This window comes from Narcine bancroftii, chromosome 2 (genome assembly GCF_036971445.1).
Source record: "Narcine bancroftii isolate sNarBan1 chromosome 2, sNarBan1.hap1, whole genome shotgun sequence".
NCBI lineage: Eukaryota > Metazoa > Chordata > Chondrichthyes > Torpediniformes > Narcinidae > Narcine > Narcine bancroftii.
The window spans coordinates 23,142,967-23,169,426 of NC_091470.1; the positions used below are offsets into that span (position 1 = coordinate 23,142,967).

The 26,460-nt window shown below is 38.9% G+C and overlaps 1 protein-coding gene across 2 annotated transcripts in view; it reads right to left on the reverse strand.

Moving 5' to 3' along the window:
• arel1 (apoptosis resistant E3 ubiquitin protein ligase 1) overlaps positions 1-26,460 on the reverse strand; it is a 104,235-nt gene that overhangs the window by 40,955 nt on the left and 36,820 nt on the right. For both annotated transcript variants that reach the window (XM_069916103.1, XM_069916104.1), the window contains exons 7-13: positions 24,468-24,637; positions 23,176-23,356; positions 21,383-21,627; positions 9,594-9,671; positions 8,765-8,906; positions 7,027-7,148; positions 6,078-6,153 (exon numbers count right to left, since the gene is read on the reverse strand). In XM_069916103.1, coding sequence (XP_069772204.1) covers positions 6,078-6,153; positions 7,027-7,148; positions 8,765-8,906; positions 9,594-9,671; positions 21,383-21,627; positions 23,176-23,356; positions 24,468-24,637 — 1,014 coding nt within the window. The remainder of the gene's footprint in view (positions 1-6,077; positions 6,154-7,026; positions 7,149-8,764; positions 8,907-9,593; positions 9,672-21,382; positions 21,628-23,175; positions 23,357-24,467; positions 24,638-26,460) is intronic.

Below are 26,460 nucleotides of genomic sequence, written 5' to 3' on the forward strand. Positions count from 1 at the left end.
AGCCAGCCTCCTTAAGGGGAGCCAAATATAAAGATAATAGTGATTATAAAGAATATTTCAAAGTATTTCCAAGTTCATATATTCCAAATAGAAAGACCACATTTTAACAAAAAATGAATAATTATCATGCAGATTACATGTAATTTTTTACATTATAATTTCTCAACTCATTATGCCAGCATGTTATATTAACCTCCACATTATCCTTTCAAGTACTAGCTACACATTTTCATGCTACAGATAACACTAGACGTACAAATGCAATTTGAAATTTATCCAACCCTAGTCCTTTCAAAGAAACCATATATCCCAACAAAAAGATTGATTGGTCTAATGGTAATTTAATCTTAAATATTTTTTCCAAAACCAACCTAATTCCTTCCCAAAATGGTTGTACTTTAAAACAAGCCCAAACAGCATGTAAAAAAAAGTTCCAGTACATAGTCAACATCTAAAACAAGAATCCAAATTACTAAATGCATATATTTTCAATTTCTCTGGAGTCAAATATAACTGATGTAAAAAATTATAATTAACCATTCCATAATGTACTTTAGTTACACTATCAGAACACATACCTCCCAATTATCTTCCGGAAAAATAAAGGTTAGGTCACTTTCCCATTTAAGCCTAGATTTTTCCCATTCCTGTTTATCCATGCTATCCTGTAATAATTGAAATATAACCTTTCTTAGGTACAAAAGAAATTAAAGACCTAAAATTCATCAACATGGGTAAATTAATCTCTTTACCATAATTATCTTTTATCAAAGCTCTGAGTTGATAATACACAAATAGAAAATTTTTCCCTCAATTGAATAAAAGAAAGAAATTTGCCTTCTTCAAAACTGTCCTGAATTATCTTTATGCCCTGAGAATTCCATCTCTTTAAATGATTATTAAACATTGAAAAAGAAATAAGCTGGTTATGATATAATGGGGTTTTAATTGGTAATTTACCCTTTGATCCTAAAACCCTGTTTCTTTTAACCCATATCCTTAACAAATGTTTTGATACCAGCATATTACATTCCTGCAATAAATCCACATTCCATTTAAATATAAACTGATGTATCACAATTTCAGATATACAAGCCATTTCCACCTTTACCCAACTTGGAGGTTGGTCCACATCCATCAATCCTACTAACAAATTTCAATTGAGCTGCATCATTATAATTTTGAAAGTGAGGTAATTGCAATCCCCCTAAAGCATATTTCCATGCAAGTTTATGTAAAGCTACTATTTTTCCTTTCCATAAAAACTCCCGCACTGCCCTATTCAGATCCTTAAAAAAACCCTTTGAAAGTAAACATGGTATAGACTGGAACAAATATTGAATTTGATGAAAAATATTCATTTTAACACAATTTACTCGACCAATTAATGTTAACGGCAAATCTTTCCATTTTATCACATCCATTTTAATCCTTTTTAATAAAGGGACATAATTCAATTTATATAAAGACTGGTAGTCTGCGTTTACTACCACTCCCAAATATTTAATTCTATCTGACCACTTCAATTTTATAATACTTTTTTATTCTGAATAATTTCCATCCCCAACTGCCAATATTTCACTCTTATCCCAATTTACTTTATATCCAGATAGCTCTCCAAATTTTAACAAACAATCTTGTAAATATTTCAAAGACTGTTCCGGTTCTGTCAAATATACCAGCACATCGTCCGCAAATAAATTAATCTTATATTCATCCTCCCCAATTTTCATTCCTTTAATCTTATCATTCTGTCTTATTGTCTGAGCTAACGGTTCAATAGCCAATGCAAATAAGGTTGGTGACAATGGACTACCTTGTCGAGTCAAACGCGTTAATTGATAAGGAAATTTGACCATTGGTCACCACCCTAGCAGTTGGATTTGTATATAAGGCCTTAAACCATCCTATAAAATAAATGCCAAAATTAAACTTCTCTAACACTTTAAACAAAAAGTTCCACTCGACCCTATCAAAGGCTTTTTCCGCATCAAGCGCAACCACCATTGGATGGTTGGTTTGCAGTCTAAATGCATTGACAAATGTTATCAATCTAAGAATATTATCCGACGCGTTTCTACTTTTAATAAAACCTGTTTGATCTATATTTATCAACTTAGGTAAATATTTGGCAAGCCTATTGCTAACACCTTCGCTATAATTTTATAATCTACATTAAATAAAGAAATAGGCCTATACGAAGATACTTTCAATGGGTCCCTATCTTTCTTAGGAATCACAGTAATTATAGCCCTTGAACAAAATTCCGGTAACAACTGCTCCTCTGTTACTTGCTGCAACACATCTCCAAATATAGAGGATAAATCTTCATAAAATACTTTATAAAATTCAACAGAAAATCCATCATTTCCTGGCGACTTTCCATTTGGCATCACTTGTTGAGCCTCTTTAATTTCAAAATCCGTAAATGGGGCATCCAATTCTTTAACCTCATCCTCCCCTAAAAAAGGTAAATTTAATTTAGATAAATAGGATTCGATAGATCCAACATCCTGCTTTCCCTCAGGTATATAATTTTTGATAAAATGAATAAAACTGATCATTAATTTCCTGAGGTTTATAGGTAACTATTGAATTCTTTTTCACAGCATTAATAATTTGTGATGTCTGTTCTGTTTTTAATTGCCATGCTAATACCTTATTACCTCACTCACCCAGTTCGTTATAACGTTGCTTAGATCGATAAAGTAAACGCTCATACTGATAAGTTTGTAAAGTATTATAATGTAATTTCAACTTCATTAAAGCAGATTTTTTAATCTTCTGTAACATCTTTCTGAAATTCCTTTTCCAATTCAGCAATTTGTTTTTCTAATGTTAAGCTTTCTGCCGCATATTGCTTTATAACTTTTGTAATATAACTAATAATTTGCCCTCATAAATATGCTTTCAAAGCATCCCACAATACAAAATTACTACATACTGAATTGACAATCTCAGCCAAAAACAAAGTAATCTGCTCCTTAACAAAAGTAATAAATTCCAGTTTCTTCAATAGCATTGTTTTAAACCTCCATCTGTAAGACGATTATACTACTTCTGAACCTACACAGGAAAAAAATAACAAAGAATGATCTGCTATAACCTGACTTTTATACTCAACCTGTAATACTCTACTTTGCAGATGTGCCGAAACCAAAAAATCTATTCTAGGAAAGGAATCATGTCTAGAGGAATAACAGGAAAAGTCATTCTCTGTAGAGTTTACTCTGCTCCAAACATCAAACAGATTCAAATCCTTCATCAAAGCTCCTATTTGTACTGCCGCCTTTGATTTCCTTATACTTTTCAGAGATCTATCCAATAAAAGATCTAAAACACAATTAAAATCTCCCCCGACCAAAATATTATTATTGGCCTGATTAAGCAATAAAAAAAGCCTCCAACATAAACCATTCATCATCTACATTAGGTGCATAAATATTTAACAAAGTCCACGATTTAGCAAAAATTTTACAATTAATCATCAAAACCCTCCCAGCATTTCCTTCAAATGACTCCAATTCAAACGATAATTTAATATGAATTAAAATCCCTACACCCTTTGCTTTAGAATAAAAAGAAGAAGAAAATACATGACCAGCCCACTCTCTCTTCAATTTCAAATGCTCTTTTTCAGTCAAATGAGTTTCTTGCAAAAAAGCAATATCAACTTTCATTTTTCTTATATAAGCCAAAACTCATTTACGCTTAATTGGGTTATTCAAACCCCGAACATTAAAAGTTGCAAAATTCAAATTAGAAAGATCTTAATCTAATAATATATTCCACTACTATAAAATAATGCTCCCTCTAATTCCCCTAATATTCTAACCCCTTTATGAAAAAATTTTAAAAAAAAAGAGAAAAAACTAACAGTCCCCAAAACAAAATACTACTAGTGGCAGATGACTGAAGGTCTCGGTGAAATCCATCCCCCAGTCAGACTTTCACAAAATCAACCTAATGATTCCAGTCCCAATGATTGTTCCAGATCTTCAATATCAAGAAGACTTTGTGTCAATTCAACCTTTTTTCCCATTCTTTCCATATTTTCCATTCTTCCCATTTCCATTGCCATTTACCCTCCTCTTAGGTGACAATAATGACGATAATCCATTTCCTCGTAAATCTGGCGATGAATTAGTAAAGATTATTGCATCATGGCCATTTTCAAAGAATTGAGATTGAAAGTTCCCATAAAAAAAAACTTTCAACACAGCTGGATAACGAAAGGCAAATTTATATCCCTTTCGCCACAATACTTCCTTAGCTGAATTAAATTCTCGGCGCTTTCTAATAATTCCTTGACTCAAATCTGCATTTTAAAAAACCCTATTATTCTGGACCATCATTGGAACCTGATTCTGTTGTTCCTTCTGCACCTCCATTCGTAGTATCATTTCTCTGTCCTGGTATTTCAAACAGCGAATCAAAACTGCTTGTGGTGGTTGGCCTGGAAACAGTTTCTTCCTTAGTGCTCTATATGGTCGATCTAACTCCAGACCATCCGGAAAAAATTCCTTGCCTAACACCTCAGGAATCCAATTCTTAAAAAACTTTACCGGATCAGAACCTTCTGGAAGACCTACTATTTTTAGGTTATTTCTTCGACCCTGATTTTCTAATGAATCAATCTTCTTCAATAATTCCTTCTTCTGGATCCCCCAATCCACGAAAGAATCCTCCACTTTTTCCATTTTTTCTCTATTACGCTCAACTTGGTTCTTACATTCAAAAAAAGCTTCTTCAATCTTTAAAAAATTATCTTGTACAGTGTCCACTGATTTTATACATCTACTAACATCACTTTTAACTACATTAATATCTTGCTTCATACAGGTCATTTCTTCACATAAAGTAGTCATTTTAGTTTCACTTCCATAAATCCTTGAGTCATCTGAGTAGACATCTGTATTGACATATTTTCCACTTGATGAGCAATCCCTTCCAAAATTGTGAAGACATAATCCAGTCCAGGTTCCATCACCTCCCTTTGAGGCCTACCTTCTCTGGTCTCAGTCCAATGTAAGTTCCTGTAATATTGATCTTTCTTCCTCCTCTATCATAGGTCCTCTCCAGTGCAGCTGTGGGTCTAGACGCCTGTTGATAGCGTTGAGACCTCATCAGCCCACCGCCGTTCAGGCTCCCCCACAGCCCACATCTTGTCCAATAATTTCCAGACCCGCGACGCTCCGCGCATGCCCGGCAAAGTCTCCGACTGCGCAGGTGCATCTTCTGACGCTACATTGCGCGCTCCCGGACCGCCAGGCAGTATAGCAGGCTCGCAGGTCTGTCTTCACTCAGCCGATCCGCCTGCACCCCCGCACTCATGGGGGTGCGAGTCAGGGTTGGCTGAGCCCATCACTGAGCTGGCTCCATCTTGCGATTGTGCAATCAGTGCTGGAGTAATACTCAGCTGAGCAGGAGTCCTCAGGCTTGGGGACTCCAGTCGATGACTCCGTGGCTTTGTAAGTAGGCCTCAGTTCTTCAACACTTTTGTGAGGTCATTTCTTTTGCAATTGAGCTTTTGACTTTTTCACATTTGCAGCCATTGCAATCCTCCAATATTCCGAAGTCTGTAAATATTATTTTTAACCAGTTTTATAAATTTTTAATTTGGGTATTTAGAAGTCTAACTAGGGGAAGGTGGAATCACACGTCTTCCCACTATACCATCTTGCCCCCCACCCCCCCCGCCCCCCCCACCATAACAAACAACTTTGACTCAAGAAAATAATGTGGTTTACTTTTAAATGCCTCCACAATTCAGAGGTAATTTGGGTGTACTATAAGTTCCAATATTCGTATGATATGGTGTTACTTTCAGTGAATAAAGTTTAACAATGCTGCTTCTCAAAACAAAACTGTTAATTTGTGCTGTTTGGTGACAAATATGAATAGAGCCATACATTTTGTTAATAAATCCAGAGGAATGCGAGTGAAAAACAGCACATCTTCCAGGCCAGATGCCAAAAAGAACCCATCCAACTCTCAATCACATAAATTATGCATCATTTGTCAATGTTGACTAATTAAATTCTACTTTCAACCACAAACTATTCTTCAATACTGACCTTCTTCATCCTGGAAAATTACCTCGAAATTCTTGCCCCAATCAGAAGCTGAAAAATTTCGTGTGGCTTTCATGGACTAGTGGCATGTAAAAATTTAAAAGTGAAATCAAAAGATAAAATAAGTTATTCATTTGAATTGCAATCATTTTTTTCCTTACCAACATATTAAAATTGCTCTCTATATAGAGTACAATTCTCATTATCCAAAATTGGATTCTCCGAAATCCTCATTTATCCAAAATATTTTCGAAGCTGAACTGACATCACAGATTCAAAGAAAATTCACTTGATATGAAATTAGAACAACGATTTGTCCTCGTTTCAGGTAACTCTCCCCCCCTCCCCCCACTTTTTCATTTCTGCTTCTCCTTTTCCTATTGACTTTTCCCTCTCAAACTGCATGCCACTGTCTCCCAGCCACAAGTGATCGGAAGAATCCTTGTCCCGGCGTCATCAAGGAGAATGGCTTTCCGGGCAGGAGCAAGACCTCAAGTTCAGTGGCGTTCCCTCCCCTCCCATCCTCAGCCTACTTCCCCGGTGTGCTTGTGAGGCAGGCCTAAGGGAAGATTCGGAGTTGGACCCCTGGTGTCAGGGAGACAGGAGCCTGCCACTTCTATCTTCATCTATAATTGTCTCTGTCTTCCAGAGTTACAATGTTTTAAAGTTAAACAAATGCTCTAAGATAAACAGATGAATACAGAATATAAAATGAGCTGCCGCAGGAACTCAGCGCGTCCGGCAGCATCTGAAGAGGCAAAAAGATAAGTCGACATTTTGGGACAAGACTCCACGTGAGTGCCTTATCTCCGCAGTATAAAAATTCTCATTTATGGGGTACTTTAAAATGGAAAAAAGCCTGCAGTACAGGTTAAAGTACTAATGCTTTACTAATGATCCATCAGCAATGAGACAACAAAATGTCAGTAAACAAAACGTGCACTGAACCTACCGACTCAAGGAGATTGTGGCGGCTGACTTTTAGTATAATCTTTGTATGTGGTCGTTTAACATGCATCTGATGGAGCTCCCGCTGAAAGAAATTCACTTTATCTTGGAACGTTTCAGAACCCCCTGGAAAGAGGAGAGAAAATGCTTCTTTTTAATATCTGTTCGGGTTAAGAAAGATAAACTGATTTTAAACCTGGCTGTTTTGTGATGAATCAGCAATGAAACTGCTTCTAAATTCTCATCCCCAGCTCAACATTTTTGACTCAACAGCAACCCTTTGTTGCTTGATATACCATTTTATATTACATTGGACAATGAAGATTTTGCTTTCTGAATGCTTTCAGGCATAACTTAAGGAGTTTTGGCTGCTGATCACATACCGTTTTTAGCTCAAACCTATTTTTGTGTTTTCCTGTCATATTTTAAGTCTACTTCAAGTCTACAAAACTATGAATTGCAGCATGTCAGTGAAAATTCACTTGCTACATTTGCACTTGGACGTCGTCCCTGCTGATCTTGGTGCAGTCAAGTGATGAACGTGGTGAAAAGTTTCACCAGGACATTGCGACCATGGAAAAACGATATCAGGGCAACTAGAATCCATCAACACTGGCCAACTTTTGTTGGACACTGATAAGAGAGGGATCAGATGCTGAGTACAAATGAAAATAAGCGGCAAAAACATTTTTAGGTCAGCATCATTATGTGATTAAACAGGCTAAATTCAATAAAAGTTAATTTAATGTTTTTCCAATTTCTGACATGATACAGCAAATCTGAAAATTTGTGTTCAGCTTGAAGTTGCCTATCACAGTCTCCGATTTTTTTTTCAAGAAGCAAATCTTTTGAAAAACATTGTTGACCAGTGTTATCTGCTTAATTCCTCTAGTCATCATAAACAGCTGGGTCTCTCTGCACAATTAAATGGCAGATAATTTTCAAAAGCTCACAACAATATACAGCACAAGCATGTCATGGACCATTTGCTGATTACAACACATCAAAAGCTGCTCTACACGAGTTATTTGACACCAAGTATACTTAATGCAGAAGAGTGGGAATGAATTGCATTGATGACAGACTACTGAATCACAGAAAGGAAGTACAGGTATACCCTGCGTTACGAATACTCGCTTTACGCAAATGTGCCTTTATGAAGAAACCTGTGTTCGCTATCCAAAAGAAATTTGGATGGGTTTTCGGTTTTCCGAAAATAGCCTTCAATAGTAGTGAATGGGTCTGCGCTTTACATCATTTCAGCTTACGAAAAGTTTCATAGGACATCCTACTTTTGTAAACTTTGTAAACATAGAGAACTAAAAAGGCCAGACATTTTTTTGATATTAAAAATTACTATTTTCTTCTTTTCCTAAGATACTGTTATGTCTTAGCCCTCAGGCAAAGAGACAGGTGGTAACTTGATTCAGTCACACGGACATGTGATAGACTGTTCCAAAATAATTTGGCTGCCAATTTTTCTTTCTTTTTAAACCCTGGTAAGTGGCTAGTATCCACTTGGAAACGCTTCAGAGCCCTCTCCTGTCTGAACTGAAAACATGGCTGATTTTCTGCTCCAGAATTAGGGGGCCCAAATCCTCTTCCAAGTCATACTTGGCAAAATTTTGACACTCAAAATCCTAGATGTCAGAATCAATTTTCCCTAAAAGTTAACAGCAATGCTCCCTTTTTGTCCCTTGACACCCATGAATCAATAAAACACATAAGTTTTCCATTCTTACCAATGTTGTTATGCAAGAAACGGATAAATGTTGCAGCCATGATGTTTCTTTCTTTGCAACTAAGTTCCACAGGCGGTTGAATCCCATCATCCACCACTAGTGTTAGGAACTTATGCACTGGGTCTAGACCATGGTAGTAAAACTGAGGAGACAAAGGCACTATTTTACATATTTTCCTCCAAATTGCTTTTCACTGCTAGTCTTTTCAAACTCATGCTGCAATTCTATTTTAATTTAGACATTCAGCACAGTATAACAGGCTCTTTCGACCCATGGGCCCGCGCCACCCAATTGACCTTCAACCCTAGTATGTTTTGAACAGTGGAAGGAAACCAGAGCACCTGGAGGAAACCCACACAGACATGGGGAGAACGTACAAACTCCTTACAGACAGTGACAGATTCGAACCCTGCTCGTTGGCGCTGTAACAGCGTTGTGCTAACCTCTACACTAACCACGCTGCCCTCGTTAACCTACCTGTTGTGTTCAAAAGTTTCTTCATTATAATAGCTGCACAGTAACAGACATTTTGGCTTGAAGGGGGGAATAAAAAAAAAGGTCCACAGTTGAATCTAACCCAGTCTTCATGGATGCAGATGCTAGGTTGTGAGGATTGATAACTCGAGCTAATTCTTCATCAACCTCAGTGACTGAGATCCAACGATGAAAGTCCTAATAGTACCCCTACTGACTCGTTAATTTTGAGCAATCTAGTATCAGATACATCCTGCTACAATTAACATGATACATGTTACATGTACATCTATCCATACTGCCATTTACTCCCCATCACAATTCTCAGAAGTGGAAATGCAGAAATCAGACCCACCTTTGTTCCTGGACATACTCTGAAAGTAAAAAGTCTCCATGGAATGATTTTCAAGTAAAATTCCTTCACTGAGAATTGCTAGAGAAAAAAAAAGAGATTTTGAGTTTATATCATGTATTAAGTTGCTGTTAATTTCTAGAAGTTTTAAGTACATTTTAGAGATGTGAGAGATACCACAAGGTCCAACAAAAAGTGTATTGAGCAGCCTTGATTGATTTAGTCCATTTTTAAATTTAAATTTACAGCATGGTAACAGACCCTTTCCGGCTCCCAGGCTCGAGCTGCCCAAATCTCCCAACTAACCGATGTTTTGGAAGGGTGGGAGGAAATGCACAGGAAGAACGTACAAACACCTTAGAGACAGCGCCGAATTTGAACCCAGGTCACTGGTGCTGTAATAGAAATGCTAACTGTGCCAAAGTTTAGAGGAAATGGAGAAGAGGTAATGAAATGGCCCAACATCATGGGCTGAAGGGCCTGTACTGTGCAATGTTCTAAATATTTGCCTGCCTCCCCAGTTAATGTAGGTGGCAGAAAAAAAGTGATCAAATGGCTAGGATTTGTGCAACACAGACTCCTCCTACATACATGTTCATGAAGAGAACACAGGTTCACACACAATTACAGTGAGACAGCTTCTTGATAACATGGATGGCCAAATAAATAAGTTGCAAGCAGCCTTGTACGCATACTCTAATGGGAACAAATCCTGCAATGAGGAGTAATTTTTTTCTTCCAGTCTATCTTTAGTTTTCAGCTGAATGAAATTCCCCCACATCTCCGGATTGCTAGACCAGGCCTCAGGCTAATACTAATTTACTCACTGCACCACTTTGTCCCTTGAACTTCATCAAAATCCCCCACCCGGGAATCATGGTAGAACAGAGTGAAGAGGCCCTGTGCAGTACAAAACTACTGCATGCACACACTTCTGGTTCCGCTCCCTGGATTACCTTGACAGTTTGTGAGGCCTTCTCACCAGTATTTAAACTGAATGTTCAAAAAACATTGAAGAAATGTTTTTAAATCTAAAAAAGAAATACAAAGCACACACACATACCAGACAATTATTTTTAAATTTGCTGAAACTAATTCAAATTTAAAGGCAATTAAATACTCCTTAACAACCCACTGCTGCAATTATTTCATTTCATTAATTTTAATGAACTCCTTGTGGATTAAATGGGCATGGACACAGCAGGTAGAAAATTGTGCTCAGCCAGTGTTCCACAATCCTGCGCTTCTGCCAGTTAGGAAGGTAAAAGTCAGAAGATCCAAGCAGATCTATGCAAGATTGTAAAATGAAGATTAGAGCTATTATTCCTCATACTAAGCTCACAGTAGTAGAATCAAAATTTCTGCAGTGGTAGGCTGAATCACAGATCAAAGGCTTCAGTTATCCACTGTTATCATGTAAATCAAATTTGTGAAAATGGTCAGTGATTTCTTCCTATCAGAACACTGCTCATTTTGCATCCCAATGCAGTTTTGAAGTAGCAGTGAAAATGCTCTCAGACAAATGTAACCAATTTCAATACTAATTCTCAAGATCAGCCCACCATAATTTTTTTTTATCTAGTAAGCATATCTCTCTTCTTCTCTTTGGCTTGGCTTCGCGGACGAAGGTTTATGGAAGGGTAATGTCCACGTCAGTTGCAGGCTCGTTTGTGGCTGACAAGTCCGATGCAGGACAGGCAGACACGGTTGCAGCGGTTGCAAGGGAAAATTGGTGTGTTGGGGTTGGGTTTTTCCTCCTTTGTCTTTTGTCAGTGAGGTGGGCTCTGCGGTCTTCTTCAAAGGAGGTTGCTGCCCGCCGAACTGTGAGGCGCCAAGATGCACGGTTTGAGGCGATATCAGCCCACTGGCGGTGCTCAATCTGGCAGGCACCAAGAGATTTCTTTAGGCAGTCCTTGTACCTCTTCTTTGGTGCACCTCTGTCTCAGTGGCCAGTGGAGAGCTCGCCATGGAACACGATCTTGGGAAGGCGATGGTCCTCTATTCTGGAGACGTGACCTACCCAGCGCAGTTGGATCTTCAGCAGCGTGGATTCGGTGCTGTCGGCCTCTGCCATCTCGAGTACTTCGATGTTGGTGATGAAGTCGCTCTAATGAATGTTGAGGATGGAGCGGAGACAACACTGGTGGAAGCGTTCTAGGAGCCGTAGGTGATGCCGGTAGAGGACCCATGATTCGGAGCCGAACAGGAGTGTGGGTATGACAACGGCTCTGTATACGCTAATCTTTGTGAGGTTTTTCAGTTGGTTGTTTTTCCAGACTCTTTTGTGTAGTCTTCCAAATGCGCTATTTGCCTTGGCGAGTCTGTTGTCTAATCTCGTTGTCGATCCTTGCATCTGATGAAATGGTACAGCTGAGATAGGTAAACTGGTTGACCGTTTTGAGTTTTGTGTGCCCGATGGAGATGTGGGGGGGGGGGGGGGGGGGGGCTGGTAGTCATGGTGGGGAGCTGGCTGATGGAGGACCTCAGTATCTAAAGTCATGGAAAGGACATAATAATGTGAGATGGATAGATAATCAATTCTACATTATTTTCTTTATTGCTGGCACTTTGCTTTTTGAAACTTTATATCAATTATTATAATTTTATCATCTCAGAACTATGAGGTTTTCTAATGGGTTCCCGTAGCTCTGGTGTTTGGATGCAAAGGAGCAATAAATGGATGTCAAACGGGTAGTGTTATTTATTTGCTAACAACTGCTCAGTGCCTCTTATGTACAGGTGAACATATCTTGACCATGATTAAAAGCAGCTGAATTGTCAAACATCTGCAGATTGGTGCAAAGAGGTTCATGGGAACCTGGTATCTGGACCGGGATTCAAGAGGTTGCCAGTGGCAAGCAGGGCTTCCAGAGGGCCTCAGGCGCTAACAGTTTTGGGTTAGAACCAGGTCCAAGGAGGATGACTTGCATTAAATATGCAAATATGATGGAGGACCTCAGCTGAATGACTTGTATGCTGGAGCCTGGGTTCACCACTGGAACAGACAGGAAGCCATGGGGCTACAGAGGATTATGGGAGTGCAGGAGGAGGCAGTGGCATTAAGGGAAGTGGTGGAAACCATGGACATTCTGTTTAGGAAGGGACTCTTCTATGCCTTTCTCTCTTCATAGGGGTACTGGTTTAGTGGCATATTTTTGAATGTCTTTACGGGCAATCAAAAGTAAATAAATTTTGTGTATCATGTACATGACAAAAAAAGGAAACTGAAATATAATATTGTTACAATTATAGGGGAATACCCAACAGGACGTTTAGATGCTTCCTCGGGATGGTAGGTTTTCAATGGCATTGTATTACAAATAATACATAAAGCTGATCAACAGCCATTACAATGCAGTTGGCTGGACCCAGAAATGGGTCTTCAAGTATTTGAGCAGGTTTTTTGTCCATTGAACTGCCATTACTCTGTGGATCATTTTCAGATAGTTTTGGTGAACCAAAAGCAGAATTGTGCTCTTTGCTAGAAGGATGAATGAAACTGGAAGATGCTTAGAAATCAGAAGACTGCTATGCTTTGACCATGAAATAGAAAATTTAGAAAATTACCACTTGATCTCTGCAAGAATCCTACAATCCCGAGAAAGGGGGTGATGCCACTGTCGAATAATAGATCCCAAAAGGAGCCAAATGCAACATTGCGTAAACATACATATGCGACTTTTGACTTGATCAAGAGGTGGAGATTTGAGACTCCTCACCCACGGTCACATGGCTCTACCTGGGCCAACTCCCTAGCCAGCTGCAGGATAAAATCCCAGCACTCTCTTTTCCCCTCGAGATGATCCCTGAGCTCCACTTCAGGTTGAGATCTGTGAGCCATGCTGGAGGGCTAATTGTAAGGTCCGTGCTGGTAAAGGATGGGGGATATTTGTGGCACTGAGGAGACTGTCATTGTAGCTAAATTTGTACATCTTTGCTAAATGGTGTGCCTCACCTGCTTGTTGGGGCAGGGGTAACAGGTACTGTTTGTTTTAACCCTCGCTGTACTATCAGGAATTACAATCATTAGTAATCAACTTGTGTCGTGCATAATTTATACATTATTGATGTGTGTGTGTGTGTGTGTGTGTGTGTGTGTGTGTGTGTGTGTCTACACCCTATTGCGTATTGTCCCACGTGTAAATAAAAGTTTACAGTTCAGTACTAACATGCGTCCAATCTCAGGGCCGCAACCTTTCCTCAGGGGAGATAGAATGTACAACATCAACATGGTAGAATAGCTTGGACAGAAGGGATTGGTGAACCAGGGAGGGGTGAAGAGTGATGAACAGTGGAAATTGATGGGTAGGTGCCAGGCAAAGGGAGAGCAAAAGGCAATAAGGCAGGATGGAGCAGGGTGGTAAGTAGATACAAAGGCTGTCAGTTCTGCAATCTGGTAAGAAGTGATAACAGTGCCTACCATTTCTCAGATCATTTACCCAAAGTATCAGCCTTTCCCTAAGAATGCGTACAAAAGGAAGACACCAGAAAACCTGAAGTTCACATGAGTAGACCATGCTCCCACAACCCAGCAGGGTCATTATGACTTTTCACTGCATAACACTTAGGGAACCCCAGTCTCTGTATACAAACTGACACAGCCTCCCTGGCTCAGTAAAGATTTCAGATTTGTTGAATGTTTGCTTTGGATGGTCACACTAGAAATCTTGCTTCAGTGGTCAAGTAACAAAGCAATTTGATTATGGAATAAGGTGCCACAGAAAGTGGTAATGGAATGAGATGCTAGTGGAACCAGCAGAGGCAGGTACATTTATAAAATTTCAAAGGCATTTGGGTAGGTTGAGGGAAAAAGTAGAGGGAAATGGGAATATTGCTGGCAACTGGGATTAAGTTTGGGATGGATGAGCTGAGCTGAATAACTCATTTCTGTGCTTTGCAACGCTGTGACTCCACACGCCCAGCCCATCGCATTCTCTTCTCAGAATAGAGCACTCAGCGGCACAAGGACGGCTTCTTCCCCTCTGCCATCAGATTCCTGAATGAACAATGAACCAGAGACACTGCCTCTCTTTGACTTTTTATTTTTCTTGCACTGTTTTTTACTTATTTTGTAAGGTGGTTTATATAAACATTTGTGCTGTGATGCAACCGCAAAACAACGCATCTTGTGACATCCTCATGACAATAAATTCTGATCCTGAAATTACTTTTGATGTTACAAAGAACAACAGAAAACAAATAAAATTTGCTGTGGGCTTTGCTTTTTTGTTCATTCAGATATTGCATGTGCAAGAACCCACTCGTTGTTTTGTAAATTTACTTCCACCAGAATCATTATCAGTTTTCCAGAAGACAGGAACTATGCACATTGGCACATGAGCAGTCATGTTACTTATACATGCATTTGCAGTGCTGGAGTGAGGCCTAAAATCATGACCTACTGACTCACAAGTGTAAATACTCAGCTCAGCCAAGGTAATACATCTGTTGTATAAAGATCTCAAATTTCTCTCTCAATATCAATACTGATTTAGTCTCCAGATGTTTAAAATCCATCAAGTCCAAGAACACTTAAATTAGTACATATACTGATTTTCCCACCACTTTGATGCCAGAATCCAAATACCACGAGGAGAGGGTCCCAAGGTGACCCAACTTGATCACCTTGTTCAACTGACAAGATGGCATAGTCCAGATGCTTTTCTATCTGCCCAAAAATTCTTGAAGATGGCCCTCTATCCAAGTCATAGATCACAGGAAACATATGGCAAGTAATCATTAAAATACACTGGATAAATGGAATGTTTCTTGATAGAACCTGGACATTTGTAGTTGGGAAAACTGTTTAGTTCCTGTGAATAACTATGTGGTACCAAGAAGTTTGGAAAATTAAAATTCAATTAAATATTGATTTCATGAAATAAAAATTACACTTGAAAACAAATGTAGGGATATGTATGAGCATTAGCATGGAAGTAGAGCAGGAATCTCGTCAAATTGAAATTCCAAGAGATATTCTTGCTACATTGTTGGTTATCAAGCAATGACTGGATTAAAATTTTTACATGATTGTGAATTTATAAACTGACAGAATGCAGAGATCAAGAAACAAATAGTTTTCTGAAAGGCAGGATACAAAGTGCTGCTACGGACATTGGCTGAATCTTAGTTGCTTACAATCTACATCAATCACTTTCGACAGACAGATCAAGTTCAAATTTACAGTATCTGAGTGTGGAGCAAATCAACAACAGTGAAATGATTATACAGAAGATGCCAGAAATGCAAAGTTATTAGGCAATGATATATAAATCAAAGAATTGTGGAATTAGCCACGTTGGATGAATGAATGGTCAGAATAATTTCACATGGGAGATAATTGTGTTGGCGACATAAAAGGTCGATGGGAGTGTAATCCCTCAAGAGAATACAGGTAAGCACCGCTTACCATCCGTTCGGGCAACGTCCAACCGGGTAGACGTCTTTGGTACCATAATTATTCAGTTACCATGAACAAGTCTGCAGCAATTTAGAAAAAGAGCGATCACCAGCTATAGGAAACTGTATACTGTATACCCAAACTGATCCAACTGCCCCGCTCTCTCCCCCACAGCTCTGTATCAGTCCCCACACTGATCCCACAGCCCCACAGTCTTGTGTCAATCCCCACCCTGATCTCACTCCTGGCGCTCTCCCCGCAGCTCTCTATCAGTCCCCCCACTGATCCTCCTGCCCCGTTCTCTGCCCACAGACCCGTGTTAGTCCCCACCTTGATCTCACTGGCTGATGCTCTCCCCCCAGCTGTTTTAGTCCCCACACTGATCCCCCTACCCAACTCTCTACCCACAGTCCCGAGTTAGTCCCCATCCTGATCTCACTGCCTGGTGCTCTCCCCACAGCTGTGTTTCAGTTCCCACACTGATCCCCCTGACCTGCTCTCTGCCCACAGCCCTGTGCCAGTCCCCACACTGATCCCTGCTTACAAATAAAAAGTTTACAGGTACACTACAGTATCCCATATTGCTTTGCTAAGTATATAATATGGTGTTCGCACAATGTCCACAATGCCCAATGTCACAGAACATATTGTGGGCGTTAAGCGGCACATACCTTGTAAAATGATTAAGCAAGCATATTAGAATATAAATGTTTATTATAGAGGACACCGTGAAGTACAAATATTTCAGTATTCAATCTTGCAGTGGAAACGTAAAGCAATATTAGGTCCTTTTTTACAAGCATCAGAAAGATACAACTTGAAATGTAAGTGATATCTTAAGTTTTATAGTAATTAGTTGCAGTATAAAAGTTTAATGTCTTGAACAAAGCCATAAGCCTCTGGACCATGATTGATCTTGTACCACAACATCATTTTCTGGCACTATCCCGTTATCCCTTAACATGCCAAATATCTATCAATCTGTGTCTTGAATGAACGCCATTGTCATCTGGGGTAAAGAACTCAAGAGATTCACCACTCTTTGAGTGGAAAAAAAAATCTTCCTAAAGTGCCACCCCCTTATTCTCAAACTGAACATACTGATCGGAGACCTTTCAACAAGGGGGAACATCGTCAACGGATCGAGCCGGTCAAGCCCTTCGAGAATTTAGCACCTTCCTATGAGATCTCATCTCATCCCACAAGGATCTCCCCAAATACCTTTTTGTCACGAAAACAAGGTGCTGGAGGAACTTTGGTGGGTCATGCAGCATCTGTGGAGGAAAACTGATCTTTCAAGTCAAAACCCTGTTTTCTTGGACTGAGAAAGAGGGAAGACAGTCAGTTTTAAAGGAAGGGAAACAGTCAGTGGGTGACAGACAGACCGAGGAGGAATGATGAATAGGTGGAGCCAGGTGATGGGTTGAGATGGGAGCAGTGAGGGAAGGAGCTGTCTTCCCTCTCCTTTCTCAGGCCTAGAGCAGGATTCCAACCTGAAATCCTCATATAGAGGTTGCCTGGCCTGTTGAAATTCTCCAGCAATTTTCTTTTTGCTCTAAATCCCAGCACATGCAGTGTCTGTGTCTCCATTCCTTTTCTGATCATAGGTAGTTGTAGCACTGCTGCTTTGTTTACCAACATACTATTCAATAGATCCATACAATACAGTGTTACCTTTCTAAATGGAAGCCACAGGGAACGACTGCTTGTCACAGTGTCATTGAGTCATAGAGAGAAGATGCACAAAAGCAGGCCTTTCCACCCACTGAATCCACATCAATCATTCACTACCCCTTTTCTTCAATTCCTTTTTGTTTATTCTCCCATATTCTCATCAACTACCAGCGCCTACACACGACATGGGCCAATTAACCTAGCAATCTGCACAACGTTGGGATGTGGGAAGAAATGAGAGCACCTGGAGGAGATGGATTAGTCAAAAGTTAATTTTTTTACTCAGAACAGCAATTGCATTTTGAAAATACCCCAATCCAAGAATGCTGACTGGACCAGGTATCTGATATTTGTTGTTCAGCAATCATTTCTCATTTAACAATTATTCCCACCTATTAGATTTTTGATTGCATGGCATGATTATCTCCTGTAAAGCAAGAGAGTACCTAAAAAACAAATGCAGCATATATAATTTATGGAAGGTGATCAATGAGTTAATGTGACTATTTCAGAATGATGTATTAATAAGTGAAACAAGGTCTGCAGGTGTTGTGATTGTAGTAAACACACAAAAAGAGGTGGAAAAACTCAGCGGGTCCCGCAGCATCTAGAGGAGGCAAAGATATGTCACCAACGTTTTAGGCCCGAGCACATGAGCAAAATGCAGACAAATCCCTGAATAAAAAGGTAGAGGAAGGCAGCGCATGGGAGGAGGACTGGCCAACAACCAAGAGGCCATAGGAGGACATCACTAGGAAGTCTGGAGAAAAAAGAACTGAGATTTGATCGGGGGGGGGGGGGGAGAAGAGAATGCAGAGCTTGAGGAAAGAGAGAGGTAAAAAAGAGAGGGACACACACACACAGGGTAGGGAGATGGAGGAAAGGGGGGGTATAAAAGAGAGATGGATGCACACACACAAGGTAGGGAGCTGGAGGAAAGGAGACATAGAGATAGGGAGCAAGAGAGCTGGGGATAAGGGACTGGGCAGCCTAATGGAAACTGGAGAAGTTGATGTTAATTCTGTATGGTTGGAGGGTGACCAAATGGAATGCAAGGTGCTGTTCCTCTAATTTGTGGGTGGTCTCAGTTGGGCAATGTCCCTGAAAGGACTCCTTTAGTTAGAAGCAATGTTCATGGGGAGACTACTTCTTTATGGCAGAGAAAAGTTGAAGTATATAATGTTTATATTACATTTTCTAATGTGTTATTACATGACAACAAAAGGAACCTTTGGACACATCAGCAAAGAAAAGGAGTGGGGAATTGAAATGGGATGTGACTAATATTAGAGTTGAGAGAATAAGGGGCTCAATGAAATAATCTCCAAGTCTGTGCCTAGACTCTGCCGAAATGGGAGCACGGAATGTAATAGATGATATTGATAAAGTGTTCCTAAATCAGCCCAATTCATTGCAGAAATCCTGTAAAACTGCATGCAATGGTTAATGAGAATTAGTAACTGAACATTTTGTCTCAGCATTTTGGAAATTAACAACTCGTCTGAGGAAAATGCTGCTCTCTTAACGGACAGGAATATTCCACAATATTCTTTGTGCTACTGGGCTTCAGTCGTTCCTACTTAGGGGAGAAAAAAAAACACATTTTTGTTTTGCACATTGAATGTGTTCTGTTTTTAAAATCAGCCCAGAATTTTTATATTATAAAAGGTGTCAGATTTTGGACAGAATTTGCAATATTTTAGAAAGGGTTACGGAAGTTAAATTTCCCCAAGATCCAATGACTTTTTTTGATAGATAGATAATCTTTCTAGAATTAGGCCAAAATTAAAACTTAATAAATATCAAATGCAATTTGTGAAAATTGCTTTAGCAGTTGCAATGAAAAACATAGTAGTCTCATGGAAAGTATATTCAAATTTGGGAATAGATAAATGGCACACTCTGAAATACGACGCTGCATACCTCTTGAAAAAAAAAAATCACATTTAATTTGAGAAATAAATATGATAATTTTTTAAAAATTTGGTGCCCATATTTATATATAGATTTTACCTTATGAAAGATTCCCTGAGCCTTGAACCTTCTCAACTCCTTGCTGACTATATTATATATAATTTATGACAAAATGAATAAAATGTTTATAAATTGTTGTAATCAGATATACTTTTTTTACTTTATTTCTTTTTTTCTATATTGTGGGTTTATTATTTAGGGGAGGGTTTGGGAGGTATGGTGGAAAATATTATGTATAATGAATGTTTATATAAAACTGAAGGACTTTTCTGTATTTGCACATTAATACATGTCTGAAATTTAAATAAAATTTTAAAAAAGGTGTCAGAATTTTATACAATATTCAAAGTTTTCAAACATTACCTCAAATATTGGGTAATATGATGGCAGGAGGGAGTGGTTGGAAATTGAATTGAGTTTTGTTGCAAGCAAACGGCACAGTTAGCATATCCGGCACTGTCTGTAAGCAGTTGATATGTTCGCCACTTGTCTGCGTGGGTTTCCTCCCACCATCTAAAAATGTATGGGGTTGTTGGTCAATTTGGCGGCAAAAGTTTCAACGGCCGGAATTGGCCTCCTCTGTACCATGCATTCAGGGCTGATGAGATTAGATGCTTTGTACAGAGTATAAAATTTATATAAATAAAACACTAAACTGCTGAGAAACCTGGCGGGTCGAACAGCATCTATGGGGGAAGAAAAAATCTTGACATTTTGGGTCAGAACCCTTCAGTAGAGCACTTTTTCCACTTGCCTGCAAAATAAAGGCAACAAACTAATTAAACGGCAGGCATTCTTCTTTGTCACATGCTTATGGTGCATTATCATATCTGGTTGCTCATCACCCATGATGAAAATTTGTTATTCAGTTCAGTGTCAGAGAGCCTTGCAAAACTCCAAAGCCTTTTGAATTGATTAAAAGGATATTTGATATGCCAATATCTGGCTAACCTCATGCTACAGAATGAATTTTCTGAAAAAGTTAATGCCAATAGAGGATCAAAACATTTATTTGCTGGGAATTATCATACAGTGTCAACAATGAAGTTTTTCATACTATGTAGAGACACAAGTTGATAATCAGCTGCATTACAATGTAATTTGCAATGGCTTCCTGAGAACCTCTCAGTTTACCGCTCCTTGTTTTCCTTGCCTGAATTGCTGTGTACCTCCCTTCTACTCACAATGTTTACCCATGCAACAATGAATTGATACTAATAAAAGAAAAACACGACATTTCAAAAGCACCTTGACTGGTGGCAAAGTGATTTGAGACGCATTGTGGAAATAAAAAAGGTACTCTATAAAGGTGGACTTTTTCTCTCTCACAACTTGAACTGAAAGGTGAAACAAGAAACATGTCATCCGCAGTTTAAATGCAAATACAAGATCGAACACGGAACAGTTATCTGGCATCAACCAATACCTCCTCTCAGCTCATTATGAAATGCTTCTAGACACAACGTCAAGTCCAGCGATGCAGAGAGAAGTCAGGTTCATCCCTATCTTGTCTCCAGTGAGCTCCCTGCTTTCGAACTATGGACACAGGCAGGGTGATGTGGAATGCATGCTCTGTGGACGTGCCAGGTGGCTGCTGGTGGGATCCTGCCCATTGTTTGATTATTTGAAGCAACAGAAATGTTTTTAAGGACAACATTTAATGGTAAACTATAATATTGAATGAAAAGGCCCACTTTTAATTTTAAATGATAACGTCAGGATATATTTCACAGTCTTTTCCTACCTTTGATGATATGTAACAATAAACTTTTTTGGGTTTCTTCACTTTCTCAGCTGCCTGATCCCCATCTTTATCATCTTCTTCCTCATCCGTGGCGGTCAAGTGGTGCCGACTCGCAGTGGCATGTGGGACTGGTGATAACTGCCACTGTGAATGAGCATAATTTGTTGTGCTATACAAGTATGCCTCAAAATAAACACTGCTACCCGGGGTTGATACGTTCTTTTCTACAATGTTCTTTTCATTTTCTGTAATTAAAACAAAAAGAAATAATTAACAAACACAAACTTCTTCACGCAAAAACATTTCTAATCAGATAAAACCATGCACGCCACATTTCCCCATACCAAGCTCGACGCACCTACAGGTACAAGGGAAGTTCCTTTCTTGTTTATTAGACTCTTAAACGGACGACCCATTGAGGAATTTAACCATTTTTTTCTCATCAACACCATGATCTGCACTTTTGTTTTATTCTGACAATATGCGTTTATTCTTACAATCCACTAAACTACATGATGATGGACCTGCTGGGATAGCACGCAAAACAAAGATTTTCACTACATCTCTATACACATGACAATTAGATTATTCATTTTAAATACAAAAAAGAAAATGTGAAAAACGTGCAGTCGGTTCGGCAGCATCTGTGAAAAAGCAGAATGAACATTTCAGGGACCCTTCATCAGAAGTAGACACAAAGCGTTTTAAATTGCAGGGAGGATAGAGGAAGAATCACATTGAATTCTTAAGTACAATGGGTTGTTCCAAAGAAAAGGGGAGAGTGTAATGTTGCAGAGAAAAAGTTTAGTTCAACAATGCAAGGACAACATCATAATACTCATGAGAGGTCAGTTTCCTTGCAGTCTTGGCAGAGCAGCTCCTGTATCAAACAAATATGCCATTCCACTCCTTTAGCAACTTTTTAAAAAACGTGTACTCTCTTTCCCCCAACTCTGGTGCAGGTGTTCATCATAAAAGGTTAACTCTACTTCTCTTTCCACAGATTTAGCCCTATCGGCTGAACATGCCCAGCAATTTGTTTTTACTCAGATTTCAGATCTCTGCATTGAATAGTTTGTTTACATTTATTTAGTTGTTTACATTGGGTTTTTTTTGCATGACTAATATGTGGTAATTCCGCCTCGCCCGCAGGAAAAAAATCTCATATATGCAATATATGTACTCTGACAATAAATCTGAACACTTTAGTATCTGCAGGTTTTTATTTTTTTTAATCTCAAGACACTTCACTGGAGCATTACATGACCAGGAATCGACTTGTCTGAAGAACAAGGTTTAGAGCTGCATCTTAGAAGAGGATGGAGAGATCTAATCGGAGGATAATTGTACTACTGAAGGTACAACAATCAATAGTGGAACAATTTTTTTTTAAAAATGGATATCTGCAAGAGGAATCACAGAAAACTTAGAGGATTGCACACTGGAGGGCATTTCTAACTTTGTAGAAAAATTCTACAATCTGGACAGTCCTGTGCAAGAAGTCAAGTAACTATATCTGATGGGGAAGCAGGACAGTGCCAGTTATAATAAAGTCAAATTTTATTATTAATACTTATGATCAAGGATAGGAGGCTGACCAGGCAATAAACACCCAATTCAGCACTTTGGCATGGATGAAAATTTAATTGGAAGGCTTGAAACACTTTGATGCAAGAAAGGAGGACAAGAGTTTGTAAGGCAGCAAAATCTTGCAGGATACAGGAAACAGTTTGCAAAGTGTAAGGTTGCAACCTAGTTCATAGTTGGCAATTTGAGCTTCAAGCTCTACTTACCGCTAAGAATGATAATGTCAAATTCTCCATTACCAATCAACTGATCCCAGTACATAACTGAAACTCGAAAACAACCCCTTCTCCACAAGGTCAGGTTCAGATGCACCAGGCACGTGGTCTTATTTGAAGATATTCTTTTGTTAAATAAAACATCTGACATTTCATTTTCATGGGAGCCAAGCTGAGAAAATAAACAGCCGAAGATTAATTGTGGGTGCTTTCACAATGTCAGTAAAAGCATTTTAAAACTTGTGAAACTAGAGTAATCAATACAAAGAATAAATTATTCAATACCAGTTTAAATCCATAATATTGCATTTGACGGGGAAAACAACTTTAGCTGCTTATCAACAGAGCTATGAAAAGAGAGGCCTGGCATTTCTGAAAGTAATGGGAGGAAAATGCAGAGCAGAACTGCTTCTGACTATAGTTAATCATCTCCTAATTTGCAACTGGTTAAATCTCGAGTTCCCATCTACATCATCCCCTCCCCTTTATCAAGAACAGTGTACGGCTGAAAATAACTGGGTGAGACCAAGGGATCACGAGGAGAGAAAATAGTTTAAATTAATCCTCCAAAAATAAAACCCACTCATTAACACAAGTGCTTGCATTTCGATGCATTTGCGGTGAAAGATGCTTTACATTCCCCCACCCATCCTTCCCCCCACCCCATTTTAATGATTAATAATTGGTTACATCCTAAACACATCACGCAACACGATGGTAGTCAAATTCTCGGTATGCTACCTAGTAGTACCATTGTTGATGCCAGAATCTTGCAGATAAATCAATAGTGGGGGGGGGGGGGCATAGATTTTAATTAATTGGTCGAAAGGATAGAGGAAAGGTGAAACTCATCAGTTGAAAGGGTAGTGGAGATACAACCTCGCATTTAAAAAAGTACTAAGATGGCCATTGGAAGTGGTGAAGGTTGGCAATTGAGATTAATCTAAAGTCCATTTTGGTTTGCAAATATCAACTGATTAAGCTGCTCTGTGCTTTGTATTCTATGAACACACACATTTGTAATTCAGCATTTCAAATCAGGAATTACCGTAAAATGTCATTTGGTGTGCTACCTCACCTTATCTGGAATCTTGACTCAGCTTCTGAATTTCGTCAAGCCTTCAGTTTATGACATGAAGTAACTTTCCAGCTTTGTGCATTAGTTAAACAATAGTTTATTTTGAGGTAATTTTTTTTTTAAATTCAAGTTCTGAATTTGATATCTTTGAAATCAGAACAGTCTGCTCCAGTGATTTCTTGTGCTGTATTTTTTAATCACTCACCTCTTTTATTTGTATCTTGTAATTATCTTGGTCAACAACGGCAAGTGCATTACATGTTGGGTTATCATATTCATCACGTGGGGCAATCTGCAACGCGTATTCCTGTCCACTTATCAGTACCAGAGTGGAGAAGTGGGAGAGAATCTTGGTTTTGGCGGGAAACACTATTCCTGTAAATGGAGGAGAAAACAGATTTCAGATGCAGATGTGGGAGATCATTTTGATGATCGAGATAGAGATTTTGAAAAAAAAATGCAACAAAGTGACTTCCAAGTAAAACACAAGTGACCCCTATTTACTGAGGGGTTACGTTCCTAGAAAACAATCCACATCCTGATGTTCAGTAATGCCAAGCCGCGTCATCTGCACACAAGTCAAGAAATGCAGTGGAAAAAAAATTACACGTTTACTCCCACCCCCCTCCACCCCAACATCATTTCTGTGAGAATGAATTTGGTATCTAAAGTTTATGGGTAGTGCTTTGTGAATTCTGCAAAGGTGTGTCTCTGATGCCTGAATGCCTGTGATGTGTCAGTCAGCTGACTAGGGGAAACACTGTGGTTTGGTTTATTTGTAATGATTGTCCTACCTGCTATATGAGTTGACTTGGCTGGATAACACACAAAACCTGTTACTGTATCTCTGCACACATGACAATAAACAATTCAATATGAAGCATCCTACATTGATACAATCACATATGCACCTTAAACACCCAATTTGGAAAAAAGGTTTTCTACAGTACTGGTTTAGTTATTCCAGTTTACCTGTCTGCAATTCCAAGATTTTTAATCAATGGCTAATTCATAATAATTACGGTTAAGTCTATTCCAGATGTCTTAATTGCTCTATCCAGATAAGCCCTGAAATCCAAGTTTATCATCAAACTATTTCTTAAATAATTCTGATTTATTTGCAGATATTGCTGGAGATCTCTTTCAATAAAACATGATAATTTACCTTTCCAATTTTAGTCTGTGCCTTAGACCTATGCATTCATTTAAATAATATTCCACTTAACCTTTCTTCCTTCTTTTAATAAACCTCCAGTAAGATGAATTCTGGCACCTCTCTTCCCCTCAAAAAAATGTCAGCCTTCCTCTCAACTTAGAGGCCTGCCATTTGGAATCAGCCGGAATGTTCTTCCCTGCTGTGCTTAGTAATCGGGGAACAAAATGAGAAGAGAATTTTGCTTCTCTGATATACAGTCAACCAATTTGTTTAAGGGAGTCATCATCCAATTGGGCTTTTCTCAGCTTTGTTTGCAAAGATTTCAATTTCATTCATCCAATACATCTCACTTGCTTTTCCTTCATTTGTGTTATACTGTTTTGCCGAATTGTGAACTACATTGAGGAGGATTATAGTTACACGTACACATTTCAAATGGAGGTCATAGGAGGGCAGAAAGGAAATGCCTCGTCTTAGGGATCAAAGCTCGATTAGAATGTTACAACTTCACTCCACTCTGCCCTCAAATTTTGGACTATACCCAATGCTTGTATCTCTGTCTCCCTCTCAGAAGGCAATTATCTATCAACATTTATTACCCCCCCTATTGACTCCCACAGCCATTTATTTGCCTCCTCCCTTTTTTCTCCTATTGAATGTCAAAGTGGAAAACAAGCTCATAATGAACTATTTGTGAGCTTTAAGACATTACAGCATTTGTGTCTGTACGTTCATTTAGCAATAATTAACACATCACAAAGAGATCTAAACATAGAATTACATATATTAGAATGGAGACATTGTCACAGTCAAGACCAAACAACACTAAACACTAACTCCCAAATAAGCAACTAAAAACAACAGGAAGAAACAGTGAGAGAAATTAAAATAAGATTGCAAACTGTTCCTCGGTTTGAACATTTGTGGTTGACGACTGAACAAAATTGGCTCTAGCCTTCAAATGCTCTGCAATTTGATCACTGCCTCCACTGATCATGCAATTCCACTTGCTACAGAGAAGGTATAAAGCAGGGGTGGCCAG